The sequence below is a fragment of the Panulirus ornatus genome, chromosome 24, assembly GCF_036320965.1.
Source record: "Panulirus ornatus isolate Po-2019 chromosome 24, ASM3632096v1, whole genome shotgun sequence".
NCBI classification, from domain to species: domain Eukaryota; kingdom Metazoa; phylum Arthropoda; class Malacostraca; order Decapoda; family Palinuridae; genus Panulirus; species Panulirus ornatus.
The window spans coordinates 16,410,731-16,427,800 of NC_092247.1; the positions used below are offsets into that span (position 1 = coordinate 16,410,731).

At 41.9% G+C, this 17,070-nt stretch overlaps 1 protein-coding gene across 2 annotated transcripts in view; it reads left to right on the top strand.

Annotated features, from left to right (window-relative positions):
* The window catches only part of LOC139757124 (uncharacterized), a 459,373-nt gene that overhangs the window by 172,501 nt on the left and 269,802 nt on the right, over window positions 1–17,070 (top strand). For both annotated transcript variants that reach the window (XM_071677224.1, XM_071677223.1), the window contains exon 10: window positions 11,592–11,690. In XM_071677224.1, the coding sequence (XP_071533325.1) occupies window positions 11,592–11,690 (99 nt within the window). The remainder of the gene's footprint in view (window positions 1–11,591; window positions 11,691–17,070) is intronic.

Sequence of the window (17,070 nt, forward strand, 5' to 3'; positions counted from 1 at the left end):
TAGCCCTCTTTTTCACCACTTGCATCTTTCTCTTGACCTCCTGCCTGCTTCTTTTATACATCTCCCAGTCATTTGCACTATTTCTTCGCAAAAATCGTCCAAATGCCTCTCTCTTCTCTTTCACTAACAATCTTACTTCTTCATCCCACCACTCACTGCCCTTTGTAATCTGCCCACTTCCACCTTTTTCATGCAACAGGAATTTTTTGCACAAGCCATCACTGCTTCCCTTAATACATCCCATTCCTCCCCCACTTGCTCTCACCTTTTTCCATTCTGAACTCAATCTCTCCTGGTACTTCCTCAGACAAGTCTCCTTTCCAATCTCACTTACTCTCACCACTCTCTTCATCCCAACATTCTCTCTTCTTTTCTGAAAACCTCTACAAATCTTTACCTTTGCCTCCGCAAGATAATGGTCAGACATCCCTCCACTTACCCCTCTCGGTACATCGACATCCAAAAGTCTCTCTTTCACGCTCCTAACAATTAACACGTAATCTAATAATTCTCTCTGGTCATCTCTCCTACTTACATGTGTATACTTATGTTTATCTCTCTTTTTAAAACCAGGTATACCCAAGCACCAGTCCTTTTTGAGCACACAAATCTACAAGCTCTTCCTTATTTCCATTTACATCACTGAACACCCCATGTACAGCATTACCTCAATTGCCACATTACTCACCTTTGCATTCCAATCACCTATCACTATAACCCAGTCTTGTGCATCAAAGCTGCTAACACACTCACTCAGCTGCTCCCAAAACACTTGCCTCTAACGATCTATCTTCTCATGCCCAGGTGCATAGACACCAATAATCACCCCTCTCTCTTTCCATCCACTTTCCGTTTTACCCATATCAATCTAGAGTTTGCTTTCTTACACTCTATCATATGCTCCTTCCTATGCTCTTATCCTCTCACCAAGACATTCCCAAATGACTCATTATTATTATTGTTATATTTATTTATTTCTTTTGCTTTGTCGCTGTCTCCTGTGTTAGCGAGGTAGCGCAAGGAAACAGATGAAAGAATGGCCCAACCTACCCACATACACATGTATATGCATACATGTCCACACACACAAATATACATACCTATACATCTCAGCATATACAAATATATACACACACAGACATATACATATATACACATGTACATAATTCGTACTGTCTGCCTTTATTCATTCCCATCGCCATCCCGCCACACATGAAATAACAACTCCCTCGCCACGCATGTGCATGAGGTAGCGCTAGGAAAAGACAACAAAGGCCACATTTGTTCACACTCAGTCTCTAGCTGTCTTGTAATAATGCGCCGAAACCACAGCTCCCTTTCCACATCCAGTCCCCACAGAACTTTCCATGGTTTACCACAGACGCTTCACATGCCCTGGTTTAATCCATTGACAGCACGTTGACCCCGGTATACTACATGGTTCCAACTCACTCTGTTCCTTGCATGCCTTTCACCCTCCTGCATGTTCAGGCCCCGATCACTCAAAATCTTTTTCACTCCATCTTTCCACCTTCATTTTGGTCTCCCACTTCTCCTCGTTCCCTCCACCTCTGACACATATATCCTCATGGTCAATCTTTCCTCACTCATTCTCTCCATGTGACCAAACCATTTCAAAACACCCTCTTCTGCTCTCTCAACCACACTCTTTATATTACCACACATCTCTCTTACCCTATTATTACTTACTCGATCAAACCACCTCACACCACATATTGTCCTCAAACATCTCATTTTCAGCACATCCACCCTCCTCTCCACAACTCTATCCATAGCCCACACCTCGCAACCATATAACATTGTTGGAACCACTATTCCTTCAAACATACTCATTTTTGCTTTCCGAAATAATGTTCTCGACTTCCCCTTATTTTCATCGCTCCCGGAACTTTCGCCCCCTCCACCACCCTATGATTCACTTCCGCTTCCATGGTTCCATCTGCTGCCAAATCCACTCCCAGTTATCTAAAACACTTCACTTCCTCCAGTTTTTCTCCATTCAAACTTACATCCCAATTGACTTATCCCTCAACCGTACTGTACCTAATAACCTTACTCTTATTCACATTTACTCTCAGCTTTCTTCTTTCACACACTTTAGCAAACTCAGTCACCAGCTTCTGCAGTTTCTCGCATGAATCAGCCTTCAGCGCTGTATCATCAGGAAACAACAATTGACTCACTTCCCAAGCTCTCTCATCCACAACAGACTGCATACTTGCCCCTCTCTCCAAAACTCTTGCATTCACCTCCCTAACAACCCCATCCATAAACAAATCAAACAACCCTTGAGACACCATACACCCCTGCCGCAAACCTACATTCGCTGAGAACCAATCACTTTCCTTTCTTCCTACACGTACACATGCCTTGCATCCTCAATAAAAACTTTTCACTGCTTCTGACAACTTGCCTCCCACACCATATACTCTTAATACCGTTCCACATAGCATCTCTATCAACTCTATCATATGCCTTCTCCAGATCCATAAATGCTATATACAAATCCATTTGCTTTTCTAAGTATTTCTCACATACATTTTTCAAAGCAAACTCGTGATCCACACATCCTCTACCACTTCTGAAACCACACTGCTCTTCCCCAATCTGATGCTCTGTACATGCCTTCACCCTCTCAATCAATACCCTCCCATATAGTTTCCCTTATAATTATTATTGTTGTTATTATTATTATTATTATTGTTATTATTTTTTTTTTTATTATACTTTGTCGCTGTCTCCCGCGTTTGCGAGGTAGCGCAAGGAAACAGACGAAAGAAATGGCCCAACACCCCCCATACACATGTATATACATACGTCCACACACGCAAATATACATACCTACACAGCTTTCCATGGTTTACCCCAGACACTTCACATGCCTTGATTCAATCCACTGACAGCACGTCATCCCCGGTATACCACATCGCTCCAATTCACTCTATTCCTTGCCCTCCTTTCACCCTCCTGCATGTTCAGGCCCCGATCACACAAAATCTTTTTCACTCCATCTTTCCACCTCCAATTTGGTCTCCCTCTTCTCCTCGTTCCCTCCACCTCCGACGCATATATCCTCTTGGTCAATCTTTCCTCACTCATTCTCTCCATGTGCCCAAACCACTTCAAAACACCCTCTTCTGCTCTCTCAACCACGCTCTTTTTATTTCCACACATCTCTCTTACCCTTACGTTACTCACTCGATCAAACCACCTCACACCACACATTGTCCTCAAACATCTCATTTCCAGCACATCCATCCTCCTGCGCACAACTCTATCCATAGCCCACGCCTCGCAACCATACAACATTGTTGGAACCACTATTCCTTCAAACATACCCATTTTTGCTTTCCGAGATAATGTTCTCGACTTCCACACATTCTTCAAGGCCCCCAGAATTTTCGCCCCCTCCCCCACCCTATGATCCACTTCCGCTTCCATGGTTCCATCCGCTGCCAGATCCACTCCCAGATATCTAAAACACTTCACTTCCTCCAGTTTTTCTCCATTCAAACTCACCTCCCAGTTGACTTGACCCTCAACCCTACTATACCTAATAACCTTGCTCTTATTCACATTTACTCTTAACTTTCTTCTTCCACACACTTTACCAAACTCAGTCACCAGCTTCTGTAGTTTCTCACATGAATCAGCCACCAGCGCTGTATCATCAGCGAACAACAACTGACTCACTTCCCAAGCTCTCTCATCCCCAACAGACTTCATACTTGCCCCTCTTTCCAAAACTCTTGCATTTACCTCCCTAACAACCCCATCCATAAACAAATTAAACAACCATGGAGACATCACACACCCCTGCCGCAAACCTACATTCACTGAGAACCAATCACTTTCCTCTCTTCCTACACGTACACATGCCCTACATCCTCGATAAAAACTTTTCACTGCTTCTAACAACTTTCCTCCCACACCATATATTCTTAATACCTTCCACAGAGCATCTCTATCAACTCTATCATATGCCTTCTCCAGATCCATAAATGCTACATACAAATCCATTTGCTTTTCTAAGTATTTCTCACATACATTCTTCAAAGCAAACACCTGATCCACACATCCTCTACCACTTCTGAAACCACACTGCTCTTCCCCAATCTGATGCTCTGTACATGCCTTCACCCTCTCAATCAATACCCTCCCATATAATTTACCTGGAATACTCAACAAACTTATACCTCTGTAATTTGAGCACTCACTCTTATCCCCTTTGCCTTTGTACAGTGGCACTATGCACGCATTCCGCCAATCCTCAAGCACCTCACCATGAGTCATACATACATTAAATAACCTTACCAACCAGTCAACAATACAGTCACCCCTTTTTTAATAAATTCCACTGCAATACCATCCAAACCTGCTGCCTTGCCGGCTTTCATCTTCCGCAAAGCTTTCACTACCTCTTCTCTGTTTACCAAATCATTTTCCCTAACCCTCTCACTTTGCACACCACCTCGACCAAAACACCCTATATCTGGCACTCTATCATCAAACACATTCAACAAACCTTCAAAATACTCACTCCATCTCCTTCTCACATCACCACTACTTGTTATCACCTCCCCATTTGCGCCCTTCACTGAAGTTCCCATTTGCTCCCTTGTCTTACGCACTTTATTTACCTCCTTCCAGAACATCTTTTTATTCTCCCTAAAATTTAATGATACTCTCTCACCCCAACTCTCATTTGCCCTTTTTTCACCTCTTGCACCTTTCTCTTGACCTCCTGTCTCTTTCTTTTATACATCTCCCACTCAATTGCATTTTTTCCCTGCAAAAATCGTCCAAATGCCTCTCTCTTCTCTTTCACTAATACTCTTACTTCTTCATCCCACCACTCACTACCCTTTCTAATCAACCCACCTCCCACTCTTCTCATGCCACAAGCATCTTTTGCACAATCCATCACTGATTCCCTAAATACATCCCATTCCTCCCCCACTCCCCTTACTTCCATTGTTCTCACCTTTTTCCATTCTGTACTCAGTCTCTCCTGGTACTTCCTCACACAGGTCTCCTTCCCAAGCTCACTTACTCTCACCACCCTCTTCACCCCAACATTCACTCTTCTTTTCTGAAAACCCATACAAATCTTCACCTTAGCCTCCACAAGATAATGATCAGACATCCCTCCAGTTGCACCTCTCAGCACATTAACATCCAAAAGTCTCTCTTTCGCACGCCTGTCAATTAACACGTAATCCAATAACGCTCTCTGGCCATCTCTCCTACTTACATAAGTATACTTATGTATATCTCGCTTTTTAAACCAGGTATTCCCAATCATCAGTCCTTTTTCAGCACATAAATCTACAAGCTCTTCACCATTTCCATTTACAACACTGAACACCCCATGTATACCAATTATTCCCTCAACTGCCACATTACTCACCTTTGCATTCAAATCACCCATCACTATAACCCGGTCTCGTGCATCAAAACCACTAACACACTCATTCAGCTGCTCCCAAAACACTTGCCTCTCATGATCTTTCTTCTCATGCCCAGGTGCATATGCACCAATAATCACCCACCTCTCTCCATCAACTTTCAGTTTTACCCATATTAATCGAGAATTTACTTTCTTACATTCTATCACATACTCCCACAACTCCTGTTTCAGGAGTATTGCTACTCCTTCCCTTGCTCTTGTCCTCTCACTAACCCCTGACTTTACTCCCCAGACATTCCCAAACCACTCTTCCCCTTTACCCTTGAGCTTCGTTTCACTCAGAGCCAAAACATCCAGGTTCCTTTCCTCAAACATACTACCTATCTCTCCTTTTTTCACATCTTGGTTACATCCACACACATTTAGGCACCCCACTCTGAGCCTTCGAGGAGGATGAGCACTCCCCGCGTGACTCCTTCTGTTTCCCATTTTAGAAAGTTAATACAAGGAGGGGAGGATTTCTGGCCCCCCGCTCCCGTCCCCTCTAGTCACTTTCTACGACACGCAAGGAATACGTGGGAAGTATTCTTTCATCCCTATCCCCAGGGATAATATACATATATATATATATACATTTTTTTTATTTTTTTTTTTTTTATACTTTGTCGCTGTCTCCCGCGTTTGCGAGGTAGCGCAAGGAAACAGACGAAAGAAATGGCCCAACCCCCCCCATACACATGTATATACATACGTCCACACACGCAAATATACATACCTACACAGCTTTCCATGGTTTACCCCAGACACTTCACATGCCCTGCTTCAATCCACTGACAGGACGTCAACCCCGGTATACCATATCGCTCCAATTCACTCTATTCCTTGCCCTCCTTTCACCCTCCTGCATGTTCAGGCCCCGATCACACAAAATCTTTTTCACTCCATCTTTCCACCTCCAATTTGGTCTCCCTCTTCTCCTTGTTCCCTCCACCTCCGACACATATATCCTCTTGGTCAATCTTTCCTCACTCATCCTCTCCATGTGCCCAAACCACTTCAAAACACCCTCTTCTGCTCTCTCAACCATGCTCTTTTTATTTCCACACATCTCTCTTACCCTTACGTTACTCACTCGATCAAACCACCTCACACCACACATTGTCCTCAAACATCTCATTTCCAGCACATCCATCCTCCTGCGCACCACTCTATCCATAGCCCACGCCTCGCAACCATACAACATTGTTGGAACCACTATTCCTTCAAACATACCCATTTTTGCTTTCCGAGATAATGTTCTCGACTTCCACACATTCTTCAAGGCTCCCAGGATTTTCGCCCCCTCCCCCACCCTATGATCCACTTCCGCTTCCATGGTTCCATCCGCTGCCAGATCCACTCCCAGATATCTAAAACACTTCACTTCCTCCAGTTTTTCTCCATTCAAACTCACCTCCCAATTGACTTGACCCTCAACCCTACTGTACCTAATAACCTTGCTCTTATTCACATTTACTCTTAACTTTCTTCTTCCACACACTTTTCCAAACTCAGTCACCAGCTTCTGCAGTTTCTCACATGAATCAGCCACCAGCGCTGTATCATCAGCGAACAACAACTGACTCACTTCCCAAGCTCTCTCATGCCCAACAGACTTCATACTTGCCCCTCTTTCCAAAACTCTTGCATTCACCTCCCTAACATATTGTTATTATTATTATATTTTTTTTTTTTGCTGCTGTGTCCTGCGTTTGCGAGGTAGCGCAAGGAAACAGACGAAAGAAATCGCCCAACCCACCCCCATACACATGTATATACATACGTCCACACACGCAAATATACATACCTACACGGCTTTCCATGGTTTATCCCAGACGCTTCACATGCCCTGATTCAGTCCACTGACAGCACGTCAACCCCGGTATACCACATCGATCCAATTCACTCTGTTCCTTGCCCTCCTTTCACCCTCCTGTATGTTCAGGCCCCGATCAGACGAAATCTTTTTCACTCCATCTTTCCACCTCCAATTTGGTCTCCCACTTCTCCTTGTTCCCTCCACCTCCGACACATATATATTATTATTATTATTATTATTATTTTATTATTATTATTATTATTATTATTATTATTATTATTTTATTATTTTTATTATTATTATCATTATTATTATTATTATTATTATTATTATTATTATTATTATTATTACCAAATAATTTTCCCTAACCCTCTCACTTTGCACACCACCTCGACCAAAACACCCTATATCTGGCACTCTATCATCAAACACATTCAACAAACCTTCAAAATACTCACTCCATCTCCTTCTTACATCACCACTACTTGTTATCACTTCCCCATTTGCGCCCTTCACTGAAGTTCCCATTTGCTCCCTTGTCTTACGCACTTTATTTACCTCCTTCCAGAACATCTTTTTATTCTCCCTAAAATTTAATGATACTCTCTCACCCCAACTCTCATTTGCCCTTTTTTCACCTCTTGCACCTTTCTCTTGACCTCCTGTCTCTTTCTTTTATACATCTCCCACTCAATTGCATTTTTTCCCTGCAAAAATCGTCCAAATGCCTCTCTCTTCTCTTTCACTAATACTCTTACTTCTTCATCCCACCACTCACTACCCTTTCTAATCAACCCACCTCCCACTCTTCTCATGCCACAAGCATCTTTTGTGCAATCCATCACTGATTCCCTAGATACATCCCATTCCTCCCCCACTCCCCTTACTTCCATTGTTCTCACCTTTTTCCATTCTGTACTCAGTCTCTCCTGGTACTTCCTCACACAAGTCTCCTTCCCAAGCTCACTTACTCTCACCACCCTCTTCACCCCAACATTCACTCTTCTTTTCTGAAAACCCATACAAATCTTCACCTTAGCCTCCACAAGATAATGATCAGACATCCCTCCAGTTGCACCTCTCAGCACATTAACATCCAAAAGTCTCTCTTTCGCACGCCTGTCAATTAACACGTAATCCAATAACGCTCTCTGGCCATCTCTCCTACTTACTTACTTAGAAGAGGTAGTAAAAGCTTTGCGGAAGATGAAAGCCGGCAAGGCAGCAGGTTTGGATGGTATTGCAGTGGAATTTATTAAAAAAGGGGGTGACTGTATTGTTGACTGGTTGGTAAGGTTATTTAATGTATGTATGACTCATGGTGAGGTGCCTGAGGATTGGCGGAATGCATGCATAGTGCCATTGTACAAAGGCAAAGGGGATAAGAGTGAGTGCTCAAATTACAGAGGTATAAGTTTGTTGAGTATTCCTGGTAAATTATATGGGAGGGTATTGATTGAGAGGGTGAAGGCATGTACAGAGCATCAGATTGGGGAAGAGCAGTGTGGTTTCAGAAGTGGTAGAGGATGTGTGGATCAGGTGTTTGCTTTGAAGAATGTATGTGAGAAATACTTAGAAAAGCAAATGGATTTGTATGTAGCATTTATGGATCTGGAGAAGGCATATGATAGAGTTGATAGAGATGCTCTGTGGAAGGTATTAAGAATATATGGTGTGGGAGGCAAGTTGTTAGAAGCGGTGAAAAGTTTTTATCGAGGATGTAAGGCATGTGTACGTGTAGGAAGAGAGGAAAGTGATTGGTTCTCAGTGAATGTAGGTTTGCGGCAGGGGTGTGTGATGTCTCCATGGTTGTTTAATTTGTTTATGGATGGGGTTGTTAGGGAGGTGAATGCAAGAGTTTTGGAAAGAGGGGCAAGTATGAAGTCTGTTGGGCATGAGAGAGCTTGGGAAGTGAGTCAGTTGTTGTTCGCTGATGATACAGCGCTGGTGGCTGATTCATGTGAGAAACTGCAGAAGCTGGTGACTGAGTTTGGTAAAGTGTGTGGAAGAAGAAAGTTAAGAGTAAATGTGAATAAGAGCAAGGTTATTAGGTACAGTAGGGTTGAGGGTCAAGTCAATTGGGAGGTGAGTTTGAATGGAGAAAAACTGGAGGAAGTGAAGTGTTTTAGATATCTGGGAGTGGATCTGGCAGTGGATGGAACCATGGAAGCGGAAGTGGATCATAGGGTTGGGGAGGGGCCGAAAATTCTGGGAGCCTTGAAGAATGTGTGGAAGTCAAGAACATTATCTCGGAAAGCAAAAATGGGTATGTTTGAAGGAATAGTGGTTCCAACAGTGTTGTATGGTTGCGAGGCATGGGCTATGGATAGAGTTGTGCGCAGAGGATGGATGTGCTGGAAATGAGATGTTTGAGGACAATGTGTGGTGTGAGGTGGTTTGATCGAGTAAGTAACGTAAGGGTAAGAGAGATGTGTGGAAATAAAAAGAGCGTGGTTAGAGAGCAGAAGAGGGTGTTTTGAAATGGTTTGGGCACATGGAGAGAATGAGTGAGGAAAGATTGACCAAGAGGATATATGTGTCGGAGGTGGAGGGAACGAGGAGAAGAGGGAGACCAAATTGGAGGTGGAAAGATGGAGTGAAAAAGATTTTGTGTGATCGGGGCCTGAACATGCAGGAGGTTCACGTGAAAGGAGGGCAAGGAATAGAGTGAATTGGAGTGATGTGGTATACCGGGGTTGACGTGCTGTCAGTGGATTGAATCAAGGCATGTGAAGCGTCTGGGGTAAACCATGGAAAGCTGTGTAGGTATGTATATTTGCGTGTGTGGACGTATGTATATACATGTGTATGGGTGTGGGTTGGGCCATTTCTTTCGTCTGTTTCCTTGCACTACCTCGCAAACGCGGGAGACCGCGACAAAGCAAAAAAAAAAAAAAGAAATTATTATTATTATCATCATTATCATTATTATTCCTTCAAACATAGCCATTTTTGCTTTCGGAGATAATGTTCTCGACTTCCAAACATTCTTCAAGGCTCCTAAGATTTTTGCCCCCTCCCCCAAAAGAAGGAACAGAGAAGGGGGCCAGGTGAGGGTATTCCCTCAAAGGCCCAGTCCTCTGTTCTTAACCCTACCTCGCTAATGCGGGAAATGGCGAATAGTTTGAAAGAAAAGAAAGAATATTTAAACGCCCATACATGCATATATACATACATATACATATCGCCATACACACATATACGTACATATACATACACTTACATACACATACAAAGAATATACATATATACACATGTACATGTTCACACTTGCTTGCTTTCATCCATTTCTGGTGCTAATCTGCCCCATAGGAAACAGCATCGCTGCACCCTGCTTCAGCGAGGTAGCAGCAGGAAAACAGACAAAATGGCCACATTTGTTCACAGTCAGTCTCTAGCTCTCATGTGTATTGCATCAAAACCAGAGCTCCTTATACATATCCAGGCCTCACAGACCTTTCCATGGTCTTCCTCAGACATTTCACATGCCCTGGTACTGTCTTTTGACAGCATTATTGTTATTATTATTTATTTCTAGAACATGAACATTGAACATAATGTGGCCATTGGTGACTCAAGAATGGGCCATTTTGATAACTGTTTCTTTCCCAACACCTCAAAGCTTTGGCACTCTCTACCTTTTCATGCCTTTGCCAATAATTATAACCTAGCACATTTTAAAAGACTGGTTTTTCACTTTCTTCAGAATTCATCAATACTTTTTCATACCTCTTCTTTTTCCCTTTCATTAACCTTTCTTTATTTCATTAAAGGGTGGCCTTGATATTTACTTATGTACATGACTGGAGCCTTTAGCATAATACATTAGAGCCATCATGGGCTAGCATGGTATGGTATAGCCAGGGTTAAGTAGGACAGAGATAATTGCTTATCGGAAGTCAAGCCCATGCTTTTGAATGTTTTCCATAATTTATACCTGAAGTTAGTGAACCTGACATTTCACTAATTGAATTCACACAGGCTTGTTCCTGGGAAAAGGCTTACTGTAATGTAGTTTCTGATTCAAATTTTGTCCATTGCCTAAAGACGCTAGGTCAGTGCCTCACCATCTCTTATGCATTTAAACTTTGAAATAATTATCTTGTGTGTAAAATTTTGTAAAACTCATTTATTAGATTTTTTTTTATTCATTTTACTGTATTTTTACTAAGAGGTGACATTGCACTTGAGTAGGTTATTATCATGACATGTGTCCTCTCAGACAGACAAGTTACTTTAAGGATTTCTGTATATCATTGATTATAACATTTTTAGAATGCTCTCATTTTGTAAATGTTATAGGTCTGATGCTCTCAAGGTTGGCTCTGGCCATACTTCAGGCCACAGCTCTGGAGATGAAGTTGAAACAACCACATCCTCAGACATTGAAGTTATATCCAGGTAAGTTTATATTGTATAGGATCAACTCTTGGTTTCCTAACGCTTGAACTGTAGTATGGTTATGGACTGGTATGATTATGATTATGTGATAGGATAATGCGGTTGAATGAGTGTTGGCTCTTGTTGTTATTTAAATGTGTTGAGCTTTAGATGAGAGCAGATTATTTCTTTATGAATATTAAGTGATATGTACAAGGCTTTCTTCAGGGCCATTTGCATTCTCAGTAGAAAAGTTGAAAAGATTAATGACTGTATACCATATTGGTAAAGGAATTAGTACAAAAATTTTTGCTATATTTAAAGGATATCAGCACTATGATTGCTTCACTATGTGTTCATTTCTCTCACTGGTGTTACCTAAAGGGACATTTTATGTATTTAGATTTTATATAAACTAGGGTCTGCCTCAAGTGTATATGAGAGAAACTTTTTACCAACATATAGAGCTGACTAGGATTTGGGGGCATAGACCAATCATCAAGGCAGGGTCTAGTCTTCACATACAGTTGATTACAAGTACATGTGGAACTCTGCTTTGTAAAGGCCTGTAAATGGGATGTGTAATGGAAAATTTGTCAGAAGAGAAGGAGAGAACTATACCAGAAGACAGTGTAGTGAAGGAAACTATGAATAGATAAGTACCTCTTCCAAGGAAACAGATAATGAGGCTGAATTCTTTAAAAGGGAACTGAACAATATCATAATAGGTTTTTGTAATTGTTAGTGAAGTAGTGGTGAGGAAGTTACCAGCATGATTCAGTAGAGAGAAGGGGACATGAAAATTAATGAATGAATTGTTTGATAGGAGATGAGAACTGGCAGGGAAATCCAGAAACATGTCATAGAGGAGATAACAGGAATCACAAAAGCCAGGTTGCATTAGAAAGGTACAAAAGAGCTGAAATTTATGCTTTAAGTCGAAGTAGAAGGAACAAGATAAGGATGAGAATAGCATGACTTAAGATATAAAGGATTATGTTGATGGACAGACAAATGTATATATGCCACTAGTCAGGTTCAAACCATGGACAGGGTGCCTAGCTACCTCGGCTACATGCACACACTTCGCACCAAGTTTACATACTGGTTGAACTCTTTGATCCGGCAACCTTGGGACCTGGCCATTGCCAGACTACAGAAAATGCTGAAAAACAGAAATTGACCCCTAAGAGAACCCCGTATGTAAACATATGCCCGACCCCTAGTCTGGCCAGCTCATCCACATACATATAGCTTTTGTCAAAGGTAGAACAGAACTTAAAAGAGGAAATAATACAAGTAATGCTTCCAAACAAGGTTTTCATTGTTAAATCAGATTACATCAGAAGTACCCCCAAATGGAGACTCCTCAACATCTTGGGCAAGGGTTTTTTATGACAAATGACACCAGTACAGGGCAGATTCGTCATCATTATACACTTGTTCTGGGGCTAAGTTTTCCACTGCCACAAACTGTGGAAATTCATCCTCAAACTTTGTTGCAGCTTTGTGACGAGTAGTTAATGTAATGAATAGGTTGGTAGTTGGCTTTGGTTGACTGTTGTTACTACTGTTGTTTTATTGTTATCGTCAAGGCAGCCAGCCTGCACTGCGTCAGTCCCAACCAGGCAGCCAGCTCATACACTCCCTCTTGCCCTGTATGTATTGTTGTTAGTTGTTTGATAGAGAATTGGAGTTTTTATCGATTCATTTGATATGACCTTACACTACAAACTTCCACATCAGCACTGTGCTTTTCACCGCACATACTGTGTACTGAAATTCCTTGCCTCAGCATAAACTTGTGTCACCATCCTAATGAAAATTTACAGTCACAGTCTAGCTTTAGTTCTCTATGAAAAACTGAAAACTTTGGCTTGTTTGATAAGTATCTCCCCAGAAATGCTTACACCTTCATTATGTGGGAGCTTAAACCTCTTTATAAGTGCATTATTTACTTCTGTACTTGTGGCACCTTTGAACCAAAGTTTCCCAAAACTTTAAGCTTTTCTGGCTTTCATTTTCAGCAAGAAACTAAATGTGAGAAGTTAACAGAACTTTTAATTAGCTCAGCTGCAGTGTAAACAGATTTTGGCACCGTAGCCGTGCTGACAGTGCTGCCCTAGTGGCAGATCCAGAAACTAATTGCTGCAGATTCAAAACATGCCAGATCATGAGGGTTGCCAGACCACAGAATGCTGAATTAGAGAGATACAACCTGTACCTGAATCCCAACCTCATCTCATTAGGTGTAATATGGCCTTTAATCTGTTGCAGCTCCTGTGGTGTGAAACATACATTGATGGACAGAAATTCATTTATATACATACACCATGGGTTAGAATTGAACCTTGGACAGGGTGCCTGGCTGCTTCAGCAACACGGAGGTTAAAAGATGCAGAAAGCTTAAAATCAAGTGCATACACCTGCATCCCAACCTCATCTTGTTTGGTGTAACATGGACTTCAGTCTGTTGTGGCTCTGATGATGTGACAAGTATGTTGTTTGACAGACCACCAGTTGAATTCAACCCTGGACAGGGCTCCTGTCTACCTTGGCCATTCAGACACTTGAAGTCAAGTGCATAAACTTGCAGCCCAACTTCATGTCAGTGGTTGTAACATGGACATTAATCTATCATGGCTTTGATGGTGTGACAAATATGTCGATGGACAGACAAATGTTTATACACTATAGGGTAGATTCGAACCCTGGACAGGGTGCTTTGCTACTTCAGCCACATGGTGGTTTGAAAATGCAGACACTTAAAGTCATGTGTATATACTTGCATCCCAACCTCATCTTGGACTTTAATCTATCATGGCTTCAGTGGGGTGACAAATATGTTGATGATCAGACACATGTATATACACCATGTGTTGGATTTTAACACTTCCACATTGCTGAGGAAGCCAGGCACTCTGTCCAGGATTAGAATCCAACCAGTGGTGTTTATACATTTGTCTGTCCATTGACATATCTATTGCATCATTGGAGCTACAATAGATGGAAGTTCATTTTACACCCACACTGATGAGGATGGGATTCAGGTAAACACACTTGATTTCAGGTGACTGCATCCTTTATCCTCCCTGTAGCTGAGATAGCCAGATTCCCTGTCCAGGGTTTCAATCCAACCTGTGGTTTATATGCATTTGTTTGTCCATTGACAAATTTATCACACCATCAGAACTGTGATAGATTAAAGCAGCCACTGATGAGGGAGGTGTATTTCCAATGCTAACTGCCTGGTTATCAGGAGGGTTAGTGATGGCTGTGTAGTGGGCCAGTTCTTCTGTGGTTGTCAGGTTGCGCTACTCTGACCCAGATAGTTGTCTTTTCATGCTACATCACCCACACATGGACTGCCTGCATTCTGTCTACAGGCATTCAGTCTCTCCTTGTCTCACGAAACATTTGACAACACTTAACTCACACAACTCATTCATTGTAACTCTAGATTTTCGTGCGATGAGCGCTATGCGCTAGCAATGCCTTTTGGCATTAGCATTTGGTGGAAACATTAGGCAGAAGTAATTGGTTGGAACTTTAGGCGGGAACATTCAGTGGAGGTAGGTGGTAGGAACATTAGTTAAGAGCCTGGACTGCTGGCATTCTGTCCACAGGCATTCAGTCTCTCCGTATCTCACAAAACACTGACAACACTTAACTCACACAACTCATTCATTGTAACTCTAGATTTTCTTGCAATGAGCGCTATGTGCTAGCAATGTCTTTCGGCAGGAGCATTAGGTGGAAACATTAGGCAGAAGTAGTAGGTTGGAACTTCAGGCAGGAACATTCAGTGGAGGGAAGTGGTAGGAACATTAGTTAAGAGCCTCTGAAAGACTGTGCTCGAGTTGCCCTCTGCCAGAGGCCTTTTAGGGATGAGGTACTAGAGGCTAAAAGCAGCATTATTCACTAGTTATGGAGACTTTTGCTGTAGCCATCCCCCTGTAGGGAGCTCCCAAAGGGAGCGGGCATGAGAGTGCTGTTTCATTATAATGCTCTTGCTTGCATCTTTGAGCTATATTTTTACAAAAAAAGAAAATCACAAAAGAAATGAAAAAGTCATGAGTCCAAACACTCATGCCAAGAGCAGCTCTCTTTGTTTATATTTTCTTGGCCAGTCAAAGCACTGTGCATACATACATTCACATCCAGTCATTGCTGAGTGCTCTCCTCTGTTAGTACACTGCAAATTTAGATGTGCTTATGCATTTTTGCTGTCTTGTCGATTTTTTTATATCATTGTGGCAATTCTTTACCCATCTTGTCTGCAAGTCAGCATGCAAGTTCTGATGCTGTTAATTCATTTAAAGTGCCTAGGAAACACCTCTCCTTGGATGTGAAATTCCAAATGGTTAGGTGGTAGGAAGCTGGTGAGTGTCAGGCTGATGTTGGTGATGCTTCCAAAGTGACTATATCAGTGGTTAGAACCATTATTAAGAAAGCAAAGTTAACAGCAATGAAGGTGACTTTTTCAAGGTTCATTTTGTTAGAAAAAATAGAAGGTAGGCTACTTCAGGCTGGGCTTGGTGCTGGCTTGAACGTCAGTTGTTGACTTAGTGATTGGCAACACACTCTGTTCGTGTTGCCACATCACTCCACTTCACTTCTCTAATCAAACCCACATCTTTGCTCTCTCATTTTTTGTTTTGAAAAGTTACGTAACATAATTTTGAAGGAATTTGTCGTTGCTCATCTATACTCACACTCAATTTTGTGGGAAGACATTAGCTTTTCAGTACCATCTGGCAGTGCAGTGGCCAATGTTACTAAATAAAACAATAAGTGCATCACCTCCTCACCACTTATTACAATTCCCCTTGCCACCACCCCATTATTACCACCCTCATCATCACCTTTACCTCTATTATCACCACCTAAATCATTTTCAGTGATGCCAAGATGGATCAGCTTTATTCACAGCAGAGCAGTATGATATCCACTTCCTCCTACCACCCACCCCTCTTCCACACTTTGCATCTCACCGACACACTGCCTTTCTCACTCATTCTACTACAATTATCACTATTCATGAATTGACATTCATATATTATACAATATTTTGCATTGTGTAATTTTTATTCATTAATCAGTAAAGATATGTTACTGTAATAGTCTGGTGATTGCAAATACCTGGTTTAAAAAGCAACATATGTGAGTAGGGGAGATGGTCAAAGTGCATTATAAGATTATGTGTTGATTGGTAGGTGTGTAAAAGAGACTTTTGGATGTTATTGTGCTGAGAGGGGATGCTGGTGGGATATCTGATCACAATCTTTTGGAGGCGAAGGTGAAGATTTGTAGAGGTTTTCAAAATAGAAGAGAGAATGTTGGAGAGAAGAGAGTGGTAAGAGTAGGTGAGCTTGGAAAGGAGCTTGTGTGAGGAAGTACT